The sequence below is a fragment of the Microtus oregoni genome, unplaced genomic scaffold, assembly GCF_018167655.1.
Source record: "Microtus oregoni isolate MIOR12 unplaced genomic scaffold, Mior012 000000F_ref0000247, whole genome shotgun sequence".
Taxonomy (NCBI): domain Eukaryota; kingdom Metazoa; phylum Chordata; class Mammalia; order Rodentia; family Cricetidae; genus Microtus; species Microtus oregoni.
Window position 1 is genome coordinate 72913835 of NW_024543059.1, and position 24556 is coordinate 72938390.

At 43.3% G+C, this 24556-nt stretch overlaps 1 protein-coding gene across 1 annotated transcript in view; it reads right to left on the reverse strand.

The window, feature by feature from the left end:
* Nucleotides 1-666: 666 nt before the first annotated feature.
* Nucleotides 667-24556, reverse strand: part of Papss1 (3'-phosphoadenosine 5'-phosphosulfate synthase 1) — a 77632-nt gene continuing 53742 nt past the window's right edge. The window contains exons 11-12 of the mRNA XM_041649171.1: nt 9456-9685; nt 667-1353 (exon numbers count right to left, since the gene is read on the reverse strand). Coding sequence (XP_041505105.1) covers nt 1215-1353; nt 9456-9685 — 369 coding nt within the window. The 3' untranslated portion in view covers nt 667-1214. The remainder of the gene's footprint in view (nt 1354-9455; nt 9686-24556) is intronic.

Genomic DNA, 24556 nt, shown 5'->3' on the forward strand with positions numbered 1-24556 from the left:
AGATACATGTGAATGATCACAGTAGGCAAAGCACGTGCCTGCCCACGTGGATGGAACAGCAGAAAGCACATGCCTGCCCACGTGGATGGAACAGCAGAAAGCACATGCCTGCCCACGTGGATGGAACAGCAGAAAGCACGTGTCTGCCCACGTGGATGGAACAGCAGAAAGCACGTGCCTGCTCAGGTGGATGGAACAGCAGAAAGCACGTGCCTGCCCACGTGGATGGAACAGCAGAAAGCACATATCTACCCACAAGGATGGAACAGCAGAAAGCACGTGCCTGCCCACGTGGATGGGACAGCAGAAAGCACGTGCCTGCCCACGTGGATGGAACAGCAGAAAGCACGTGCCTGCTCAGGTGGATGGAACAGCTAGAGCAGGAGCCAGGCTTCCTGACTTCAAACAGCTATGACCTACACCGTGGCTACAGTTTACAAAGCAGTGACACTCTGTTGCCATCCTGATCCTGGTGTTTAAGAATATTGAGAATATACGTGGCAAAACTGAGATTTCAGATCAACTAAGAAGTCTTTATAATTTTCCCACATAATTCGGAGTACACGTTCCTGTTATGCAGAACTTCAGCAAACACCATGGTATTAGGAGCTATGTATCAGATCCCAGAAATTACAAGGAAAGGGTATAATGTACACAAAACATAAATAAGAAGCCCCCCAAAATTAATTTTATTGAATCAAGGCATTCATTCAACACTTAACTCAGATTACAAGAATACCTCAGCATACTGGGCTTCAAAGGAGAGAGCAGTTTATACTTTTAACATAAAATAAAAAACCCTAATTGCTACAGATATCTTGTAAAATTCTCCAAACAAGCCAAGTTTACTATTTAGCGATTCCCCCCTTTCTTAGAGAATTAAAAGTTAGATGATGTGTGTATTATTGGTTATAACTAATAAATCAGCTTGGAAAATCCTAGGACAGAGGCATAAATACAATATAAAAAGGCAAGATTTTTCAGTCTTATTATAAGAATGTTAACAATAAGTGGGAAAGACACATTACGAGCAGAGATGTTACATAGTTCAAGAGAATCCAAAGGCAGACCAAAACTGATGCACACGGAGGAAAATGGTCTGTTTTCAGGAAGTGTGACCAGATGGACACGACCACAGAGAAACACTGTCGCTGACTGCGTGGTCCCCTCTGTCACTCAGTCTTGCATCTAAGGTGGAGTGGCCGGCTCAGCCGCTACGCTTTCTCTAGGGACTTGTAGTACTCCACCAAAACAGTCCAGGCCTTGGGAGCCATGAAACCCTCTGGAGGCTTCTGGCCTTCGCGCGCCAGCTTGCGCATCCGTGTTCCTGAAATAAAATCAAAGTCTTCCTGGCTGAAAGAGAGAGAAGAGCTGGTCACTGTACTGTTTAACAAAGTTACTAAGAAAATTATAAGGAGCATTTGTTCCTTCAGTTCATGTTAGGTTACTAGTGAGAAAAAGTATCAATCTACTGTCTAATCTGTCACTGAGAAAACCACCACACAATTGAACATTCTTCAGTGTTAGAGCTAGGACCAAAAAAAATCAACTGAAATTATTACGGAGATCAATCAGTGCCTTACGAAAATTATAAAAAATCGCACAGCAAGACTCAGTGTCCTCGATAACTCGTCCCTCCCAACAGGGACATCCTGCCCAGCACAGCACACTGTTGCAATGATGTAATGGCAGAAATGAGCTGCCAAGACCCTCCAGCCTCCTCAGCTGTCCTCCTCTTTTCTCAGTGACTACTGAGGTCCAGATAATTACCCGCCCAGGTTCTGCTATCTGACACTGCGAGGTCCCTGGGCAGTTCCCAACCCCATTCTTGGCCTCACCCTACGTCCCTGTCTCACTCACATCTGTCCCAGGCCTTGGGAAATGCTGTTGTGTAGAGCCTGCACTATGGGATGGTACATGCTACAGTTTGCAAGTCTCTAGGCTGGAAACTTAAAAACACACGCACACATACACACAGAGACAGAGGGACAGTGGCACGGGTCATCCTTGATACAGGAATGTCAACTTTAATGTGCTCCAGGGAAGCTTATAAAGGGATCCTTAACTGATAGCCATGCCCCAGCTCTTGGATTTCTGCCAAGCTGCCCTGAGGGCCACAAGCACCTGTGTGGATGAATCTGTCAGCAGTCAGCTGGGTCGTCTTCAGGCCAGAGAGTACCTTCCAATACAATCTAAGCGAGCTCACCATGATGCGATGGAAGGCGAGCACAGCTGAGAATCAGTCAGCAAGGGCTGTTTCCATTCCCTGGAAGCAGTACTCACGTTCCCTAAAGAAACCTCCCTGAGGAAAGGCATGGCCCTGGAGCTTTGCCTGTATAAAACTGAAGTTTTATTTCCAGGAATGAAAGCTCAGGTCACACACATGAATTTCTGGTTCTGGTGGTGGTAAGTAAGTGAGCAAGGTGCTCCTGGAAGATCTGCCTGAAGTCTGTGATTAAAGGGAAAAAGCCAGACCAATTAAGTCCTTTCCTCCTCCAGAACGCTAAACTGTCTGAAATCCCAACTTGCTTGCATTTCTTCTGAAATTCCATTTCTAAGCCAAGGGCCCTGGGCACCTCTTCCTGAAGCCATTTCCCACCATCTGCCCTGCATGCCCCAGGCATCCCTTCTTCTCCAGAGATGGGAATTTCTGTTTCCACGTGGTGGTGCTTCTCCACCCTGGCTATGGGAAATACACTGCCCTAGGCCCATTCCGGCATGTCTATCTCTGTTACATATGAATTTTACATTTTATCAGAAGCCAGGTTCAAGTCACAGTCTATAATTAAATTACAGTTGCACAATAGGATGGTTTTATAGAAATAGTTACATAAAATAGAATCTGAGCAATTTCTAGAATGATCTAAAATTAGCTCTAAAACTTTACCTCTGAGTAATCAGGAATCTGCCAGAGACAGAAAAGGCCCTTCACTTTCACTACACAGCAGTTTAAATTCGGGTCATTTCAGAACATCAGTAAGCTAATCCTCCATGGCAGCCTGGAAAAAAGAAACCCCAAGTATGCTTGTCTTTTTCTTCTTCTTCTTTTCAAAGCCACTGGATTACAGATTCTTAATAATCTACAGCAGACAGAATGCCAGCAGAAGAGCTGGGACGTCAGGGAGGGTGGAGCGAACCCGAGAGCCAGCAGCCTACATGAGGCCACGGATGTACTAGCCACACGTGGGCAGCAGCTTGAAGGCACGATGACTTCTGGCCACTTGCTGACGACTGTAAATCTGCACAGCCATCTGCTGTCCCTCAGTCGACACATGCAGCCTTCAGAACTACCAGGACAAGCTAGTCACTTGGACAAGAGCTGGGGTCAGCAGATGGCCTTCACGTCTGTCTTCTGAACGCTCCACAGTCAAACCCCCAGCGTTCCCAGGATGCAAACTAGATAGCGATTCAGACGAGCAAAAGGGAAGTTCTCTCTTGACAGAAACAAAACTAATGGTGGTGACTTATAAGTGGGTCTAATTATTTTTTATTCTAATTAATGTTTCATCCAACTTGAAAGCCGGTCATTTATAACACATCAAAACACTAAGAATTCTTAAGAGTATGATTTAAAATGATCTTTTCAAAACCAGATAAACTGTTACTTGTGGCTTTCTTTCAGAGACTAAAATGCACTGGATAGCATCATATATGACAATTTTATTATTTTCTTATTATTTCAAACCAAAGACTAAATGAAATAGATGAAAAGTTTAATCGGGGGCTGGGGAGGTGGCTCAGCGGGGAAGTGCTTGCTGCACAAGTGAGTGGACCTCATTGTGACTCCTAGATCCCACATAGATCCCACTCCTAGATACCGCCAGACGCAGTAGACCGCATCTGTAATTCCAGAGCCCTGCAGCAAGATGGGAAGCAGACAAGCGACTCCGTGGAAGCTCCTGGGAGCCAGCCTGGCTCTGCAGTGCTGACCAGAACAGCAAAGGGACCCTGTCTCGGACAAAATTCTAGGCAACTGTGCCTCGGCTTCTTTCCCTGTTACTGTCATGAAAGACCCTGACCAATGTGACTTAAGTGGGGAGGGCTGGTTGTGGCTCATAAATCAAGGTACAGTCCATCCGGGAAGAGAAGTCAGACAGCGAGAGCTTGAAGCAGGTGCTCACACTACATCTACACACAGTGTGCTGAAATAGTCTCAAGTCAACCAGACACAGCCAAAGTCATCTGAGAGGTGGGGACCTCAGTTAAGAAAATGCTTTCATAGGATCACGCTGTAGGCAAGCCTGTAAGGCATTCTTTTGAAATTGGTAGTCGATGTGGAAGGTCCAGCCATGGTGGGCAGTGCCATCCCTGGGCTGGTGGTTCTTGAGACTAAGCAAGCCATGGGAGCAAGCCAGTAAGCAGCTCCCCTCCACAGCCTCTGCACCAGTGCCTGCCTCCCTTCAGTGATGAACAGTGCTGCGGAAGTGTAAGTAAGCCAGAGAAACCCGCTCCTCCCCAGCTTGCTTTTGGTCACGGTGTTTCACGGCAGCAACAGAAACCCTGACTAGGACAGTCAGGAAACAGAGCTAAATCTTCCTGCTTCTCAGCTTACTTTCTCGACTTGCACAGTACGAGATCCCACCTAGGGAAGGGTGCTACCCACAGGTGCACGGGTCTCCACCTCAGTTAATGCAAACCAGGCATTTCCCATGGACATGATCCCAGATGATTCTATCACATGTAACAGAAGAAGGTCATATTGCTGAATGGAGATGTTGCAGGGAAGGGTTTAATGGGGCCTCTAGGAGCAGGGTGCAATCATCGGCCAACAAGACCCCAATCCTACATCAGCAAGAAAATGAATTCTGCTAGCAAGGATCACTGTGGGAGGGCACTCCAGAGACTTCACACAAGAGCCTGGCCTGGCAGGAGGACAGGCAACATGGTTTTATGATCTGTGGATATATGTGCTGTTTTGTCCAAAAGGATATTATTTTAATAACAGAAAACTGATACTAATAGAGGAGCATTGCCATACAGGTTTAATAGTCATAGCTCAAAAACTATCGTACTAGGTAGGTAAGCGGCATCTTCCAGAGGGTAAGGGGGTATCTTCTAGATGGTAAGGGACCATGGCATCTTCTAGATGGTAAGGAGATTCTTCTAGATGGTAATGGGTATCCCCTAGATGGTGAGAGAGGCACCTTTAATGCCTGAGTGCTCTCTCTAGCAGTACACAAGTTCAAGTACAGTCTGCCACTAAAACAGGAAGAAACCTGTTACAATGCGATGATGCCAGAGCGGGCACACTACCCTCCATCACTTCGTTTACTCAGCCCCATGGGCACTTTTCACTCGCGCACTTCCCTTTTAGCGAGCATGTTGGTACTATAATCTAAATAATTTTGCATTTGCCTACCCAGAATACAAATATTTACCCTTTAAAGGAGAAAAAAAAAGATATCCTAATCGTTGTTACTATCTGCAATGGGACGGCGCTCCTACAGCTGAGTCACTTCTAAAGCTCACACGGCTCCCTTGACTTCCTAAATGTAAACAGATGACTCTATCATAATTCCTATCAATAATTATCTTGCCTGAAGTCTTCAGGGAATTTCCCTCCCTAAGCCTTGTCTTACTCTAGCATTCAATCAAACCAAAAGCTACAAAATCATTAATTACATAAAAGCTGGCATTGAGTAATGTCCATTAATCAAACATGAACAGGCTCATATGTGCATAATTAATGACTGTTTTCTCGCACTTCAAAGACGACCGCCTTTCCACAAAATTTTAATCACTTTCCAACATATTCCCATCAACTTAATTATATTTGAACACAAATACTGAAAAATTTTAAAACTAAGGCATTTTTAAAGCTTCCCAAGTTACAACTTATTAAGATTTGGTAAACCCCCCCCAAAAAAAAATTCCAAGGAAATGAGCCACTCATGTGACTAACATAAAATTCATCTCTGGAAAATCTTATGAGAAATGATGTAATTATTTAGCTTTTAAATGATTAAAAGAGAGACTTAAAGCAGCACTACACAGATTTAGCTAAACATCAAAGTTATCAAGGGTCTTAGAAGCACATTAATCAACTGCATACAGATGGATCTAGGGTTCTAAGTATGATGAAAGCAGCTGGCCACGCAGAGGGACCACAGGGACGAAACACATCGGCCCAGGAGCTGGAAAGGAAAACGGCACTTTATTTTGCTTGGTTTTCTTCATGTGCGTGTGCGTGTGCGTGTGTGTGCATGCATGTCAGGGACACTCGTGTGCAGGCAGCTGTAGGTGTAGACACATGTGGATGTGCACATGGCTACAGAGGCCAGAGATCAAACAACTCAGATGTCGTTCCTCAGGACTCATCCACCTTGCTTATTGAGAGAAGGACTCTTGCTGGCCTGGGACTGACTGAAGAGAAGGTTGAGCTGGTCAGGGAATGCAAGGGACCTGACTGCGTCTGCCTCTGAGGCTGAGGTTGCAAGTACATGCCAACATACCAGACTTTTCTTATGTTTTATTTTTAATTATGTATGTGATTATATATCTGTGTGTGCATATGTGCTTGGAATGCGGGTACCTACAGAAGCACGAGGTCTCAGACATCCCCTGAAGCTGGAGTTACAGATGGTTACGAGCCACCTGATGTAGACGCTGAGAACCACAGTTAAGTCCTTTGCAACAGACAGTACCTGTCCTTAAAATGCTGAGCCATCTGTGTGGTCCCACCACACCAGGCTTTCCACATGGGTGTTGGGGATCAAAGTCCGGTTCTCGAGTTTGCACAGCAAGCTCTTCACCCATGAAACTACCTCAGTTTCTTAATGCCACAACATGGCAACTCTTCTTCAGTAAAAGCAAAGAAATGGGCAGAATGGCTCTGCTTCTCTCTTCTTGGTCACCCTTGCCTCTATGTAACTCACTCAGAAAATGAAGGTCGAGAATACTGTACACAAACTAAATAAATTGCGCTCAGGGTAAGAAGCAAAAAGGCCCGCACCCCAGCACCTACCTCTGACACGGTTTGTAGGAAGGCCTTTCCTCTTCAGGAGCTTGAAGCAGGGGTGACAGGCAGGTCTCCCCACAGACTAAGGCTGGCTCTTTGATGGTGGGCTACATAAATTTAACCACAAAAGGGCAGGACTGTACCCAAATGGCTTTCAGTTTTCTTTGTCATTTCTACTTAGATTCCATCACCTTTTGAGGTGATACAGTTTATCATAATTGATAACATTCTTTTAACAGACTCTACCCCATCTCCTTAGAGTCGTACTTTGGGATGGGGCAATTTATATGTACATGTATGTGTATGTACAAATGTATATGTGCACACACAGACGCAGACATCTTAAAGGTTAAAGAATAAGTCCACGTGGTTAGGAACATAACTGTGTAACAACGGTGAGGAGCTCAGAGTATCCTGGGTCATCACAATTGAAGCCTTCAGCAAACAGGCAGGGACAGCTCCCATCCTGACTTCACACATGGCCACTGGCAGCCATCAGGAGTCCGTCTATTCTTCCTTGTGCCTGTAGGAAAACCTTTTTGCCCACAGGTTTCAGCTAGAGCTCATCAGTCACTCGAGGCGCAATGTCTCTAAACCCACTATGACAACACGGGTGAAGCCAACACATCTTCTGGTCTATAGTTGCACGGACAGCTTTTAATCCAGATGATTTACTTAACTCAATGGAATTCAAAGTTTCATATCCTTTGAAACTATTTTTTAATCACATTTTACTTCTTTGTGTGTCCGCACACATGTGGAGATCAGAAGACAACTTGAAGGAATCTAATCTTTTTCCATTATGTGGATTCCAGGGACTGAACTCGGATCTGCAGACTTAGCGGCAAGCACCTTTACCTGTTGAGCCATTTCATGGCCTTTCTACTTATTTACTTTATCTGCTTATTACTTGTTTTAAGTTTTTGAGACAGGGTTTCATGCAGCCCAGGCTGGTCTCCAGTTCTCTATGCAGCAAGGATGAGCCTGATCCTCTTGACTCTACCTTCCATGTGCTAGGATAGTAGGTGTGTGCTAATATGTCTTTTACAAACAAAGTGTGGTTTTCATTTTTCATAAGATTTCTTTTTCCATCCCTGTCCCCTCTGTGACAAAATGGGTCACAGTAAATGAGGGTACTGGGTCAGGCTCAGCATTATTTCTCAACACGGAGCCAATGGTAAAAGCCATGGGAAAGGGGCACTGTTGCTCAGACTGGATGTGTCTAAGCCACCATCAGTTTTCAGTCAGTGCTGTCAGAAGGACTGAAACTGATAAACATAAATTAAAAATGATTATATTCTACATGAATTGTCTGTTTTCACTTCTGAATATGAATTGTAACTTGTCCTAAAAAGCAGATAAATAGACCAAGAGTTGGTCAACAAAACAACTCCTATGTTTACATTATTTTCCAAAAAAAAAAAAAAAAAAAAACATCAGCCAGTGGCAGGTGTCTTTAATCCCAGCACTCAGGAGGCAGAGGCAAATGGATCCCTGAGTTCAAGGCTACCTGATCTACACAGTGAGTACCAGGCCAGCTGGGGCTGCAGAATAATACCCTATCTTAAGAAAGTAAATTGGTGTTGCAGATCATGGGGAAACTATAGAAAGACCTGGGAGGGGAATTCCTCATCCTCTGCCATCATTCCAGAGATGGGAAATATGGACAGAAAAGATTTCAAATTCAGGTCATACAGCAAAGACAGGACTCGACCCTGTAACCGAGTTTCACATTGCCTCTATAAACTAACACAGATATCATAGTCCTGTTTGTTAAAAAGAAATAGACATATACTTAATATTACTATGTATATACATAAGTATGCAAGTATGTATCTACGTATGTATGTGCATATGTATGTACGTATTGGCAATATCAGAAAGTGAGCCAAAGCCTTGTGTGTGCTAAGAAACTATCACTGAACTACAGCTCTAGCCCACTCCACTTTTTATTCTGAGACTCTGTCTCCCTGCCTTGCCCAGGCTATTCTTGAACTTGTGACCCTGCTGCCTCGGTTTTCTAACAAGCTGGGATTACCAGCCCCTGCCACCAGCCCGGGCACTCCGATCATTTCTTCTGAAAGTTGGCAGCAATCATACAGACATACAAATATTAACCCCTAAGGATCACACAACAGCACTCCCCAAACCACTAACTCTGGAGCCAGTGTGTACTTGTCGGAGAGACTGTTGCTGCTGCTTGTCTGCTTGGCCTGGAACTCACTATGTAGACCGGGTGGCCTCAAATCATAGAGCTCTATCTGCCTCTGCCTCCCAAGTGCTTCCATTCAAAGAGTGCATGACCAGATCCAGCTCAGATCCAACTTTTACTTTCATTTCTGACTCTAGAATAATGACAGTTAGGTTTCTTGACTTTTCCTGAGATGGATCCAACAAAGCCTCGCATCAGGACTGATACAGACCGGATGATTTGCTGAACCCGGAGACAAAGCTCAGACAACACAGTGCGGCTCGGTGGGGGCCGTGAGACACTTACTGCTCGGAGTCATAGTAGTCCATCCGCTTCTTCTTCTTGTTGTAAGCTGCAACTCGGAAGGGAACTATTTCCAGGGTGATGAGGCCGGGGGCCATCGTCAGCACTTTGGCTCCATGGGTTGGCTCATAGAGGTCCTTCCCTGTCTCCGGATGAGGCATGCCAGCAGGGTCTCGCCCAACAATATAAAAATTGGCTCCTGCCACCATCCGGGCTCTGCAATGCCACTGGACCTAGAAAGATGTCTACATATTAGATAAGTAGCCTCTGACGACTGGTTGGGGAGAAAGAGCAAATGGATAAAAAGTGCATGTGCACTTGAGTTTAACCCTTTCCCACAGAGCTGCGCCTCCATCTATGGCTCCCTTCATCGTCACATAACAGGAGGAAGTCCCAACAACTTATAGCAGCTTCCTGGGAAGCTAGAATTAAAATCAGGCCCACAAGCCAAGATCATAAAAGGGAACCAATATACAGGTGTACATATTTATGCATTATCTGCTTATGAGGTATGTGGATGTGCACATATCTATGTGTAAGATTTTCACATACACATAAGCAGTCATTCACAGAACTCAAACTCCAATCTGCAAGGCTAGAAGTCAGATGGGGGCTGACCCTGAACATAAGTAAGGCTATGGGGTCCTTCTGAAGGGATCAATAGGGCAGGGTCACGTCCCAACAGATATCGTGCTGACCGTTCCAGATATGGTCTAAAGCGTAACCTAATTAAGGAAATGCACGGGAATCCATGGAGCAGGTGTTTCAACTGCTCCTGCCAGCATGCCTCTGCTCACTTACACAGAATCTGTGTCTAACACAGAGGCATTTAACACTGGAGAATAACTTTCCTGGCGGAGAAAAGTTGCCACCCCCAACAATGTATTATGCCCCTCCCCTCTCCAAGAAGAAAAAAGAACTAAATGGAAATCCTCATTACATCTTCATATGCTCAGGATAAGGCTGCTGGCTACACATTCTCAAACCCGTCTTGTTTGTGACACTTTCACATAACAGCTCTTAGGAAGCACTAACTATTCTTTAGGAACTAGATTGACTGTTTAATGACAAGCCAAACATTTTCAATTTCCCAACTAATTATTCATATAGATAATAAAACTGAACATTCACAACACCAGTTCAAGCATTAGAAAGTAAATTCTTCCCGGCACAGTTCCAACTCTGTTCCTAGGATGGAATTTCGGAATCGAGCCATTAAGTCTTTATAGACTAGAAAACGAGGAACATCCTGTTGATAACCACACAGCCTTAACAGCTGCTCATTGTTCCGAAATGCATCTGTGCTAAGGAAACAAATCTGGCCCCAATGCCCTCTAAATAACCAGAGAACGACAAAAGAAGAATCATTGTTTGTATTTTAGTAAGACAATTTGGCAAATATGTGTTATTGGCAGACTTGGTCCTGATGTCACTGGAAAAACTACAAAAATGAGGTGGGTTTTGTTGGTTATTATTATTTTTTTAAAAAATCTTCATTTAAAGGCTGTGAAAAAAAAAAGCCAAACACAGAAGTTAGGTACTACAGAGAAAGAAACAGATAGAGCCAGGCATGGTATACACTCTGATGATCACAGTCCTTGGGAAACAGAGGAAGGCAGGCTACACAACCTAGGCCACACAGTGAGTTATAGAGTAGCCTGGGCTACATAGCAAGACCCCATATCTCAAAAAGTAAGAGGCAGGGGGAGAAGAGAGCAAGAAGAATGGACAGTTTTTCATAAGTCACTTAAATCATGCCAGATGATAAACACTGAAGTACTTAACTACTTAAAATATTAAAATAATTGCTAGGAATTTTAGTTTATTCATCAAAGGATGAGAAGTTAAAAACTGTTCTTCCGCTCTAGCTTTCTCGGACACACGGCAGCTGAGTAACAGAGTTCGCTTCAGAAGCCTCACCGGTGCAGTGGGAATTAAGTCCGTGTCTCATGGGGCTATGGGTTGCATAACACACAAAGCATCAATCCAGTGTGTGCATCACACACAGGCTCCCAAAGACCGCTACTTCTACTGTCCCTGTGTTATCAGCATTATACAGTCAGACACCAAGGACATCCCAAGTCAGGCCAAGGACATGTGTTCTGACAGGAAGTCTACCAACGACAAGTCATATTTCCAAGTTCTAGGATTTTTACACAAGTCTACAGAGCACCATTATGAGACACAGACAGTGCCTCTATGTGAAGTCAGGACAGTGAGAACTTGAGGCAAAGCAATGGCACACTTTCAGTCAGTCAGCAGCACAAACTTCCATACAGTATCAGCCAGACAGTGAGATACAAACCCAGTAACAAAAACACAGGCAGGGCCAGGTGTGGTGGCATACACCTTTAATCCCAGCACTGTGGTGAAAATGCCAACTGTGAGTTCAAGACCAGCCTGGATGACATAACACTGGGAGTCCCAAGCTAAGTCAAAGCTACACAGAGAGACCTTGTCTAAAAACAAAACAAAACCCACAGGAAGATTTACTAATAAGAAGAGGACGATATTCCTAGAATAGAAAGAATAAAGATTACAGAGAGAAAGGACAAAACACCACTCTGGATTGTGATGAGCAGGTATGTAAGCTGATCAGCGGGAGAGTCCATCTCTACAGACGTCTGCCAGAGCCATGTCAACTCACTATTGCAGAACTCTACGAATGTGCTTCAAGTCCGACTTCAAAACACACACACTTGCACAGTTTGCAGCTATTGTAACGTTAATGGATACCAGAGACTGGAACTGCAGGGCATGGCTCTAGGACCAGATGCTCAGATGCAAACTCCATCTCCATGACTTACTGCCTGAGCTCAGCAACTGTTTAACATCCACCATGGGTTTCATCTGTAAACTGAATTATAACAGTGCCTGCCCTCATAGCATTGTTAGAAGGACTAAATTAAAATATGTAAATCACTTGGAATATTATCTGGAAAATACAGCGAGCGCTCAATCAAAATGAGCTGCTAGGGGCTAGAGAAATGGTTCAATGGTTAAGAGCACTGGCTACTCTTCCACAGGACCCAGGTTCTACTCCCAGAACCTACGCGGTGACTTAGAAGCACTGGGAACTCTAGTTCCAGGGGATCAGACACCCTCTTCTGGTCTCTGTGAACAACAACCACACATGTGGTACACACACATAGATGCAGGCAAAGCACCCATACACATAAAAAAAAATTAAGTGAGTTATGATATTTCATTTCTTAATCACCACCTAGAACTAGGCTAATGGATAACCAATCTCTACTCCCTTTTCAGTGAAACTGATCCAATAAGAAGATCCTGAAGATTGGTTAAGAAATGGCAGTATCCAAAGAACTCCTACAGCTGATAAACACCTTTAGTAATGTGGCAGGATACAAGATCAACTCCAAAAAATCAGTGGCCTTCCTATACACTAAGGATAAGGAAACAGAGAGGGAAATTAGAGAAGCATCACCTTTCACGATAGCCACAAATAGCATAAAATATCTTGGGGTAACTCTGACCAAGGATGTGAAAGATTTATTTGACAAGAACTTTAAGTCTTTGAAGAAAGAAATTGAAGAGGACACCAGAAAATGGAAAGATCTCCCTTGCTCCTGGATTGGGAGGATCAACATAGTAAAAATGGCAATTCTACCAAAAGCAATCTATAGATTCAATGCAATCCCCATCAAGATCCCATCAAAATTCTTCACAGATCTGGAGAAGACAATAATCAACTTTATATGGAAAAACAAAAAACCCAGGATAGCCAAAACAATCTTATACAACAAAGGAGCGTCTGGAGGCATTACCATCCCTGACTTCAAACTCTACTACAGAGCTACAGTATTGAAAACAGCTTGGTATTGGCATAAAAACAGAGAAGTCGACCAATGGAATCGAATAGAAGACCCTGACATTAACCCACAAACCTATGAACACCTGATTTTCGATAAAGGAGCTAAAAGTATACAATGGAAAAAAGAGAGCATCTTCAACAAATTGTGCTGGCAAAACTGGATGTCAACCTGTAGAAGAATGAAAATAGATCCATATCTATGACCATGCACAAAACTCAAGTCCAAATGGATTAAAGACCTCAATATCAGTCTGAACACACTGAACCTGATAGAAGAGAAAGTGGGAAGTACTCTACAACACATGGGCACAGGAGACCACTTCTTACATAGAACCCCAGCAGCACAGACATTTAAGGACCTCATTGAATAAATGGGACCTCCTGAGACTGAGAAGCTTCTGTAAAGCAAAGGACACTATCGCTAAGACACAAAGGCAACCCACTAACTGGGAGAAGATCTTCACCAACCCCGCAACTGACAAAGGTCTGATCTCCAAAATATATAAAGAACTCAAGAAACTAGACCGTAAAAGGCTAACCAACCCAATTATAAAATGGGGCATTGAGCTGAACAGAGAATTCTCAACAGAAGAACTTCAAATGGCCAAAAGACACTTAAGGTCATGCTCAACTTCCTTATCGATCAGGGAAATGCAAATCAAGACAACTTTAAGATACCATCTTACACCTGTCAGAATGGCGAAAATCAAAAACACCAATGATAGCCTTTGTTGGAGAGGTTGTGGAGAAAGGGGTACACTCATCCATTGCTGGTGGGAATGCAAACTTGTGCAACCACTATGGAAAGCAGTATGGCGGTTTCTCAGGAAATTCGGGATCAACTTACCCCTGGACCCCGCAATACCACTCTTGGGAATATACCCAAGAGAGGCCTTATCATACAACAAAAGTATATGCTCTACTATGTTCATAGCAGCATTGTTTGTGATAGCCAGAACCTGGAAACAACCTAGATGCCCTTCAATGGAAGAATGGATGAAGAAAGTATGGAATATATACATATTAGAGTATTACTCAGCAGTAAGAAACAAGGACTTCTTGAATTTTGCATACAAATGGATGGAAATAGAAAACACTATCCTGAGTGAGGTAAGCCAGACACAAAAAGAGGAACATGGGATGTACTCACTCATATTTGGTTTCTAGCCATAAACCAAGGACATTGAGCCTATAATTAGTGATCCTAGAGAAGCTAAATAAGGAGAACCCAAAGAAAAACATATAGGCATCCTCCTGAATATTAACCTTCAGCAAGCGATGAAAGGAGACAGAGACAGAGACCCACATTGGAGCACAGGACTGAATTCTCAAGGTCCAAATCAGGAGCAGAAGGAGAGAGAGCACGAGCAAGGAACTCAGGAACGTGAGGGGTGCACCCACACACTGAGACAATGGGGATGTTCTACTGGGAACTCACCAAGACCAGCTGGCCTGGGTCTGGAAAAGCCTGGGATAAAACCGGACTCTCTGATCATAACGGACAATGAGGACTACTGAGAATTCAAGAACAATGGCACTGGGTTTCTGATCCTACTGCACGTACTGGCTTTGTGGGAGCCTAGGCAGTTTGGATGCTCAACTTACTAGACCTGGATGGAGGTGGGGGGTTCCTTGGACTTCCCACAGGACAGGGAACCCTGATTGCTTTTCGGGCTGAGGGGGGGGACTTAATTAGGGGAGGGGGAGGGAAATGGGAGGCGGTGGCTGGGAAGAGACAGAAATCTTTAATAAATAAATAAATTAAAAAAAAGAAATTTGAAAAAAAATAAAAGAAAAAAAAAAGAAATGGCAGTATTATATAGCGTGTGGCCAAAGAGTCAGAATCAGAAGGCCCAAATGGTGACCACACAAGACAACCCAGAGCTGGTGGGCACACAATGCTGTGCAGTGTGAACTGGCACATCTTCATTAGAAAGGACTGGAAACCTCGCTGGACACCAAAAAGATGCACACCCAAACACAGCCATTCTACTCAGCAATCCCCCAGCAGGCACATTCACATAAGGAGGTACTGAAGCCTGCAGCAGCACATGTTCACAGCCCAGATGGCCCTTGGCAGGGATGAAGGGATGCTGAAGTCACACAGGGCAACAGAGACCGAGAGTGAGCAGTCTACCACTGCCTGAGTGCAGCAGGCTTTCTCGGACCACCAGCCCCAAATCATGACACAGAGACTTATTATGAATTATGAAGGCTCAGCCTTAGCTTAGTCTGTTTCTAGCTTTTTTTATAACTTATATGAACCCATTTCTATTAATCTGCATGCTGCCCCGAGGCTCATCTACCTCATCTTTGTACCGTCCGTGTGCCTTCCTGCTTCCTCTGTGGCTGGCTGGTGGACCCTGGCGAGCTGGCCCCTCTTTTTTCTTTGCCCGCCAGCCCTGCCCATCACTCCTCTGCCTAGCTATTGGCCGTTCAGCTTTTTATTAGACCAATCAGTTGCCTAAGGCAGGCACGGTGCTGTAGCCACACATATTTACATAGTTAAAGAAATGCAGGATAAACAAAAGCAACACAATTAAACAATTATTCTGCAAAAGAAGCAAATGCAACACATCTTTACATAGTTGAACAAATATTCCATACCACCGAAGTAAGAGTAAGTAAAGTGGGAGAAGCCAGGCTTAAAAGACCACAACGTCAGACTCTAGCTGCCAGGTGTCACACCACGCTGGCTGAATGCTGTGGCAAGTCTAGGTTACTTCAGGAAGATGAGACAAGCATCTGCTTCTGGGAGTACAGCCAGCAGGCACCCACAGCCGTTGACTCTTTTCAAACACAGCCCCTGCTGTAGAGAGCTGCAGGTCCAAAGAAGGCACCTTTCTTAGCAGACAATGTCTAGTCAATACACCTATGATGCCTGTTTCTACGTAACTCAGGGCATCTCTGAAGGATCTCCCAGAATCCCCAGAGCACACAGGTTCAGACTCCAGCTCCATCATTGGTTCTGAGCAAGCTATGTAACCTCTCTACATGGGTTATCCTCACCTAAGAAATGAAAAACAGCACATCCTCTCTTGTGGCTCAAGGGTTGAGTTAGTTAATATCTATAATGCCTAAGACCGAAGTGCAGCTCAGCTTTCCTCTGGGCCCTGTCTAGTTCCCCTCCTTCTCTTCTCTTCCATGGGATAGTGAGGGCTCTCATGAATCTCCAAACCCTAGCCTTGTTCTTCGTCCACTGTCCAGTACTCACAACCTTCCACAAGAGGGAACTGGATCATTGCTGCAAGTGAGGACAGTGACTGGTGTGGTAAAGACAGGTGTGGAGCAGAAGGAACAGGAACAAGAGCTTCTGGAAGCTGAGTGTATAGTTATGCTTATTCCGGAAGCTGAGTGTAGAGTTACACTTATTCCAGAAGCTGAGTGTATAGTTACACTTATTCTGGAAGCTGAGTGTATAGTTACGCTTATTCTAGAAGCTGAGTGTATAGTTATGCTTATTCTGGAAAACTTAGCTTCACTGAATACCTAGGAAATGTGTCCCTTTTTCCTATGTATAGTTCAATATGAAGTTAAAATAAGACAAATTTGAAAATTACACAACTGAACATAAGAATACTTAATCCTACCATGCATCCTACAAACAAGCACTCATGTGCACGTAAACACAGCTCAGAGGAGTCTAACGGATTACAAAGGAGCTGGGGGAAACAGTGCAGCCTCACGCCGCAGTCAGCACACGTCTGCGTCATTACTATGGTCACTAGACTTGCTCTTGTAGGTGGTGACAAAGAGTCAATCAGAGGACAGGGGAGGTCCTGCCAGAGCCAGTCCAGGGCCAGAAGCATGAAGGCTGCTCTTCCCTTCTTCCACCTTCTCCCTGAGAGAAGGCTGCTAAGTCCAGCTGACCTGCCAAAAAGTAGGTCAAAAGGCTCTCTAAACACGCGGGAAAGAAATGTACCCCTCTCTAAAGAGAAGGGGGCAGAGAAGAACATAAACAATAGGCCTTTCTAAGCCCCAGATTCATCACTAGCCAATCACATTCTTTCTTTCACTCACCCATCATCAAATTCAGGCATACGATACACTGACACTGCCTTCCTCGGATCTTTATTTCTAAAGGCTCTTGTGGCATGGAAGACTTGAATTCAATAAGTGTGCATGCTCTCCTTCACTAATCTCTCTGTAAGGGATGTCTTAGCCATGAACCCAAGGTGGAAGAAAGGGTGAATACACCACCAGCTGCTCAGCTGTGCCTGCCCTCGGGTATCTTCACTGTTCTTCCTGCTCTGTCTGTCTGTCTGCGCTATATGTGCATCCAATGGGAAGGTGAAGCCCATGCCTATGCGGCAGCCAGAGCATGCTGAATGGCCTGCTCTATCGCCCTCTGCCCTGCTCCTCCGTGACAAGGTCTCTTCCTGAATCTAGAGCCAGGCACCTGGCAGCCTACAGCAATCCTCCTGTCTCCACCCTCCACAAGGCCTAGGTCATCAGTATGTGTATAGCCGTCCCACACCCATTTTTTAATAGGTACTGGGATCCAAACTCGCATCTTCAAGACATCTCTCCAGCCCCGGCTTTCACTGCTGAATCTTCCTTCAGAAGCACAATTGACAAAACTTCAAACATAAAATCTTCCCAATCTTACGCTGGGCGGAGGGCAGGAGATTTGCAAACCCAGTTCTCTGGGAGGAATGGCAGGGATACCTGGAGTTCAGGGCCAGCCTGGGATACCTGAGTCTCTGCCCCCCAAACCCCTTTCTAACTCAAGAAAGAATTTTCTGTTTATTATGACAGGCTATTTCATCACAAATCCTCCCTTTCTCATTTTTTTAAAAAAAAAAATATTTCTTGTTACCTTACTGAATAAAATTTCACAGCAACCCCACTTTCAGAAGACAGGACATAAGAATCACAAAGAGAACAAGACAGGTCCAAAATAAGGAGGCTCATTTTCCAAGCTGGAATTTAATAAGGTCCCTGTTTACAAACCTATTCCTACCTGTCACAGTACGGTTTCTACTGCTGTGATAAGCACCAGGCATCTTGGGAAAATAAGGGTTTAGAGCTTACATAACCTATAGCTCATCTGTAGGGATAAGTCCCGCCCCTTGGGGGGCATGTTCACCTCGGGCTAATGTTTGCCTATAAATTTGGCAAGCATGCTCCCAGCCATCACTTCTGCTTTCCTGGTCTCCACAGGAACGGTGGTTCTATAAGTCTATTTCTACATTAAAGCTATATATATATATATATTTACAATCTGTCTGCATTCATTTACACCGTTACATTTTGGCGTCCAACGTGGGCCATTTTGCCCCCTACTCAAGCGGGTAGCCTGTTAGCTAACACAGCACACACCCCCCCGTGCTGTTTTTTAGTTCGTGACTCGGGCCCCAGTGCCGAGTCCGAGACACACTCGGCGACACAGGCCCATTCTGCCTGCCTTGGCTAAGTTTGCAGCAGAACCCCACTGCCTGAATTAGCAAAAGCTCAAGTACTTGTGGTTTTGCAACAAAAGTTGCCACAGCAGCAGATTTGGTCTGATACAAAGTGACTTGGCAGGGCGGTGGTGGCGCAAGCCTTTAGTACCAGCACTTGGGAGGCAAAGGCAGGTGGATCTCTGTGAGTTTGAAGCCGGCCAGGCAGTGGTAGCACACGCCTTTAATCCCAGCACTTGGGAGGCAGAGACAGGCGGATCTCTGTGAGTTCGAGGCCAGCCTGGTCTACAAGAGCTAGTTCTAGGACAGGCTCCAAAAACACAGAGACCACCACTGGCAGGAACCAATCATTGCAGGTAAAAAAATTTTCTTTTATAAATAAAATGTCTGAACACATTAGTATTCAAGAATTTAACAGTTTTTTTAATTGCACCATGTGGGAGATTTTACAAGAGGTGTCTATCACCCCACATCTATGGATCCTTCTGGGATTCGTAGTTTTCATTGTCACTAAATGGTTTGATAATAGAAATATGATAAAGTCTTTACAAGACGAATCCAGGATTCTTAAGGCAGAGATTGAACGCTTAAAAACAATTGAGAATGACAACAATCTTCTCAAGAATCAGTTTGAAGTTCTCCAGGCTGATGTTAAGGAGAAATTCATTACTATGGAAGAGGGAACAGCTGATTTGGATTGTAAGCTTCAGTCCATTTCTGTAGGAACTGAAACATTAGTGGCTGATATTAAGGAGAAATTCATTACTATGGAAGAGGGAACAGCTGATTTGGATCGTAAGATTCAGTCCCTTTCTGTAGGAAATGAAACATTGACTGAGAGAATCAAAACTGCTGAATGTGACAATCAGATTTTGTCTAAAGCTTATGACAGATTGACAGAAAGATTGTCAATACAAGAAGGCACGGTTTATGCCATAAAAATTATGTCCAAAGATGAGATGTTATCTCTAACGGACAAACTTCATACTTTAGAATCCTCAATGAAGGCTTTGGAACATAATTCTGGACAGGAGATTCAGACATTGCAGAAGGCAATGGTGAATAGAATTGAAAAGATTGAGGAATTTCTAAATTCTGATGAAGAAGAGCAAAGGATAGAAAGGAAAATTTTAACTACATCTGTGGGTAAATCTCTCCAGGACAATTTCAACAAAGCTCTACCTACAGCTCTACCTGCCTTTCCAGTAATAACAACAGAGAAGGTGATTGGTTCCAAAAACCCTAGGGTCATCAAGGAGGATACATGGGAGCCTGTCCGTATGAATGACCTCAAGGAAATAAAACAGGCTGTCATGACTTTTGGGATGCAAGCCTCTTTTGTTAAAGAGATGCTAAGAACTTGGGCCACGACAAGCAGAGCAACCCCCTCGGACTGGCTCCAGCTGAGCTCTGCAGTACTTGAGAGTGGACCGCAATTGAAATGGAAATGCTTATTCAGGCAAGAGGCTAGACTCTTAGAACAGCAGGAAAAAGCGAAGGGAATTGACATTTCCCTAGATAAAATTCTAGGTGAAGGGCTCTTTTCCGACCCTCAGGAACAAGCTAATTTGGATGAAAACACACTCTCCATGTGTACTACAGCAGCCTTAAGGGCTTGGGACAGGGTACAAGACCCAGGACAGAGAATGGAATCATTTGTCAGAGTTAAACAGGGTCAGAGAGACCCCTTTAGTGACTTTTTACAAAGATTAACTAAGGCTGTACAAATAGGGATATCTGACCCAGAAGCAAGATGTATAATGATTGAGTCTTTGGCTTATGAAAATGCAAATATGGAATGCAAAAGGATTTTGGGCCCTTTAAAGCTCAGATCAGCGCCCTTGGAAGAATGGGTCCTGCATACACTCAATGTTGATACATTTGATTATGGCACTGAAGCATGGGTAGAAGAAGCAATTTCCAATGGTAAAAGGAGACACCAGAATACCAAATGTTTTAATTGTGGCAAAATGGGTCATATGAAAAGGAATTGTAGACAACGGATTTTCAGAAATAATAATAATAATGCATCTTTCAGAAATAATAATAATAATGCATCTTCTAGAAATAACAGGAATAGGAGGACTCAGCCTTCAGGTTTATGTAGAAGATGTGGAAAAGGCAGACATTGGACGAATGAATGCAGGTCTACAAGAGATAGACAAGGCAACCTGATACAGACGGGAAACATGAGAGGGGGGGCCTCACAGGCCCCCATGGCAAACATGGTTCAGTCATTTCCAGTTTCTGCAGAGAATGTGCCTCGTCAGGACAATTAGAAAGCCCCATGCCTACTGTTACAAGCAATAATGATCAGAAAGATAAGTTACATGTGTTTTGGCAAACTTCTATAAATGATCAAAGACCTAAACTGAGAGTGTGTGTAAATGGCATTTTTATTACTGGCCTGCTGGACACAGGTGCTGATGTAAGTATCATTACCCCAGAATCTTGGTATCCGTATTGGCCACTTCAGAATGTAAATGTTCAGCTCCTGGGAATTGGAACCCTATCTCGAGTAAGGCAGAGCACGAGATGGGTTGAATGTATAGGGCCTGAGGGACAAATAGGAAAATTAAGGCCATATGTAGCCAATATCGCAATGAATTTATGGGGTCGTGAACTATTACAACAATGGAATACCGAAATTAACATTCCTGCTACTTCTAGAGCCTATATTTCTGAGAATAATATTAAAAGATATTACAAACAAAGAAAACCGGCCATTCGGGCTGTACAAGAACAAGCAATTGATGTCCCTTCAGAGATACCAACAGCCTTGCCTCTAAAATGGTTGACTGAGAAACCAATATGGACAAAGCAATGGCCTTTAGCTGAGGAAAAGTTACAGGCTTTAGAACAGCTGGTACAAGAACAATTAGATGCTGGACATATAGACGAATCTACCAGCCCTTGGAATTCTCCTGTATTTGTGGTTAAGAAAAAATCAGGTAAATGGAGAATGGTGACAGATCTCAGGGCCATCAACAAGGTTATTCAACCTATGGGCCCTCTGCAATCTGGAATTCCTTTGCCCTCTTTATTACCAAAAGGATGGCCTCTCATAGTTATTGATTTAAAGGATTGTTTTTTTCACTATACCTTTGCAAAAAGAAGATAGAGAAAAATTTGCCTTCACAGTGCCTACTTATAACAATTCTCAACCTTCGAGGAGGTACCATTGGGCCGTCCTCCCCCAGGGTATGTTAAATAGCCCCTCCCTGTGCCAATATTTTGTGAACCAACCATTGCAAATAAAATGCAAGAAATTTCCCAAATCTATAGTATACCATTACATGGACGACATTTTGTTATCCGATTCAAACATGGATACCTTGAACAGACTGTTTGAAGAAATAAAGATACTTTTACCTAAATGGGGATTGAAAATCGCTCCTGAAAAGATTCAGAAGGGAGATTCTGTTAATTATTTAGGTTATAGAATAGGTTTGCAAAAAATTAAGACACAAAAAGCACAAATTAGGAGAGATCACCTACGGACTCTTAATGACTTTCAAAGACTGTTAGGAGACATTTCCAGTCTACGGCCAGCTATTGGAATAACACCTGATCTAATAATTCATTTGAACAAAACCTTGGATGGTGATAAAGATTTAAACAGTCCCAGAGAATTAACAGCTGAAGCAGAAAAGGAACTGACAATGATTGAGGAAAAATTACAACAGGCACATGTGGACAGGGTGAATCCAGAGCTCGATTGTATTCTCGTCATACCACCATCAAAAATTTCTCCTACAGGAATTTTAATGCAGAGAGATGATATTATTTTGGAATGGATCTTTTTACCACATAAACCAAGTAAGAAACTGAAAACTTATATGGAAAAAGTCTCTGAGTTAATTATAAAAGGCAAGCTGAGACTTCGTCAACTAGCAGGCATAGACCCAGCAGAAATTATAGTGCCTTTCACTGCTGATGAACTAAAGAAATTATGGGAAGATAATGAACCATGGCAAAGAGCTTGTGCTAATTTTTTGGGAGACATTAATAACAACTATCCAAAAAGCAAGAGGCCTAACTTCATAAAGAGAACTTCTTAGATTCTTCCTCGAATCGTCCGTGATGCTCCAATAACTGGAGCCCGTACATTCTATACTGATGCCAATAAATCAGGGAAGGCAGGTTACAAATCAGAAGATTTGGGTAAGGTGGAACAAAGTCCTTACAATTTTGTCCAGAAGGCGGAATTATATGCCATTCTTATGGTGCTATTGGATTTTAAAGAACCTATTAAATATAGTCACTGATTCACAATAGGCAGAAAGAGTTATTTTACATATTGAAACTGCTGAATTTATACCTGATGATACAGAACTAACCTCATTGTTTCTCCAGGTTCAAGATTTGATCAGGAACAGGCTTTGCCCTATGTACATAACACACATCCGATCCCATACGGGTCTGCCAGGTCCTCTAGCACAAGGTAATGCAGAAATTGATCAATTATTGATTGGTAGTGTGCTACAAGCCTCTGAATTTCATAAAAAACATCATGCTAATAGCAAAGGTTTGAAGAAAGAGTTTTCAATTACATGGCAACAAGCTAAGGAGATTGTAAAGAAATGCCCTACTTGCTCTTTCTATAACCAAACGCCACTGCCTGCAGGGGCTAATCCAAAGGGCACCCAAAGAAATGAAATCTGGCAGATGGATGTGTTCCACTTTGCAGAATTTGGCAAATTAAAATATGTTCATCACACCATTGACACTTATTCAGGCTTTCAGTGGGCAACTGCTTTAAGTTCAGAAAAAGCTGATTCAGTAATCACTCATTTATTAGAAGTCATGGCTATCATGGGTATACCTACACAAATAAAGACGGATAATGGTCCTGCTTATGTCTCTAGGAAAATGAAACGGTTTTTTTGATTATTACAATATCAAGCATGTTACAGGTATACCATACAATCCTACAGGTCAAGCAGTCATAGAAAGATCAAATCGAACTATAAAGGATATGTTGAACAAACAGAAAGGGGTGGAAAACACCCCCAGAAATAGGTTACATAATGCTTTGTTAACCTTGAATTTTCTCAACGCTAATGAGAAGGGAACAACGGCTGCAGAAAGACTTTGGATAATGGAAAAGTCTACTGAACTAAATCAACCAGTTTATTTCAAGGATGTGCTGACCTCACAATGGAAGCCAGGAGATGTGCTACGTTGGAGAAGGGGTTTTGCTCTTATCTCCACAGGTGAGGAAAAATTGTGGATACCGTCAAAATTAATAAAGGTTCGGTTTGAAGAAGAGAAGCCACTTGGAAAAGATAAATAGCAATTCATTCACAAGGATGGTGAGCATACTAATGGTAAAAAATACAGACAGGTTGGGGGCAGGGTTCTTTTCTTAGCTCCATGGGAAAATACTCATCTTCAAAGAAATTAAGGGACCCTGAATATTTAATTACTGATGGATGGACACATTTTTGTAAGTATTAATGTTATATATATGTCTTATTAAACATTTCTTTATAAATATGTAGAGCTGGTTTTGAAGTTGGACTCTGGCTCAGTCCCTCTCCAATTCCAAGCCTGTTAATAAGAGAAAAACCCAGAGTTTCTAGAGTTTCTGTCTCATGTCAAGAGCCATGATATGGGACAGAAAGAAATATGAGTTTAGAAAACATCTTTGCTTTTCTCCATATCTATCATACTTTTCATTGAATATATCTATCATGCCTTTCACTGAATATATATATATGTATGTCTATATGATTAATGTTTAAGTTTTTCACAATGAACAATGAGTTTTTCCTGAAGTGACATTTGAAGTTTCCAGGAAGAAGATGGGGCCCCACAACAACAACTCTACCTGGTTGATATGACATCATGATACTGATAGCGCT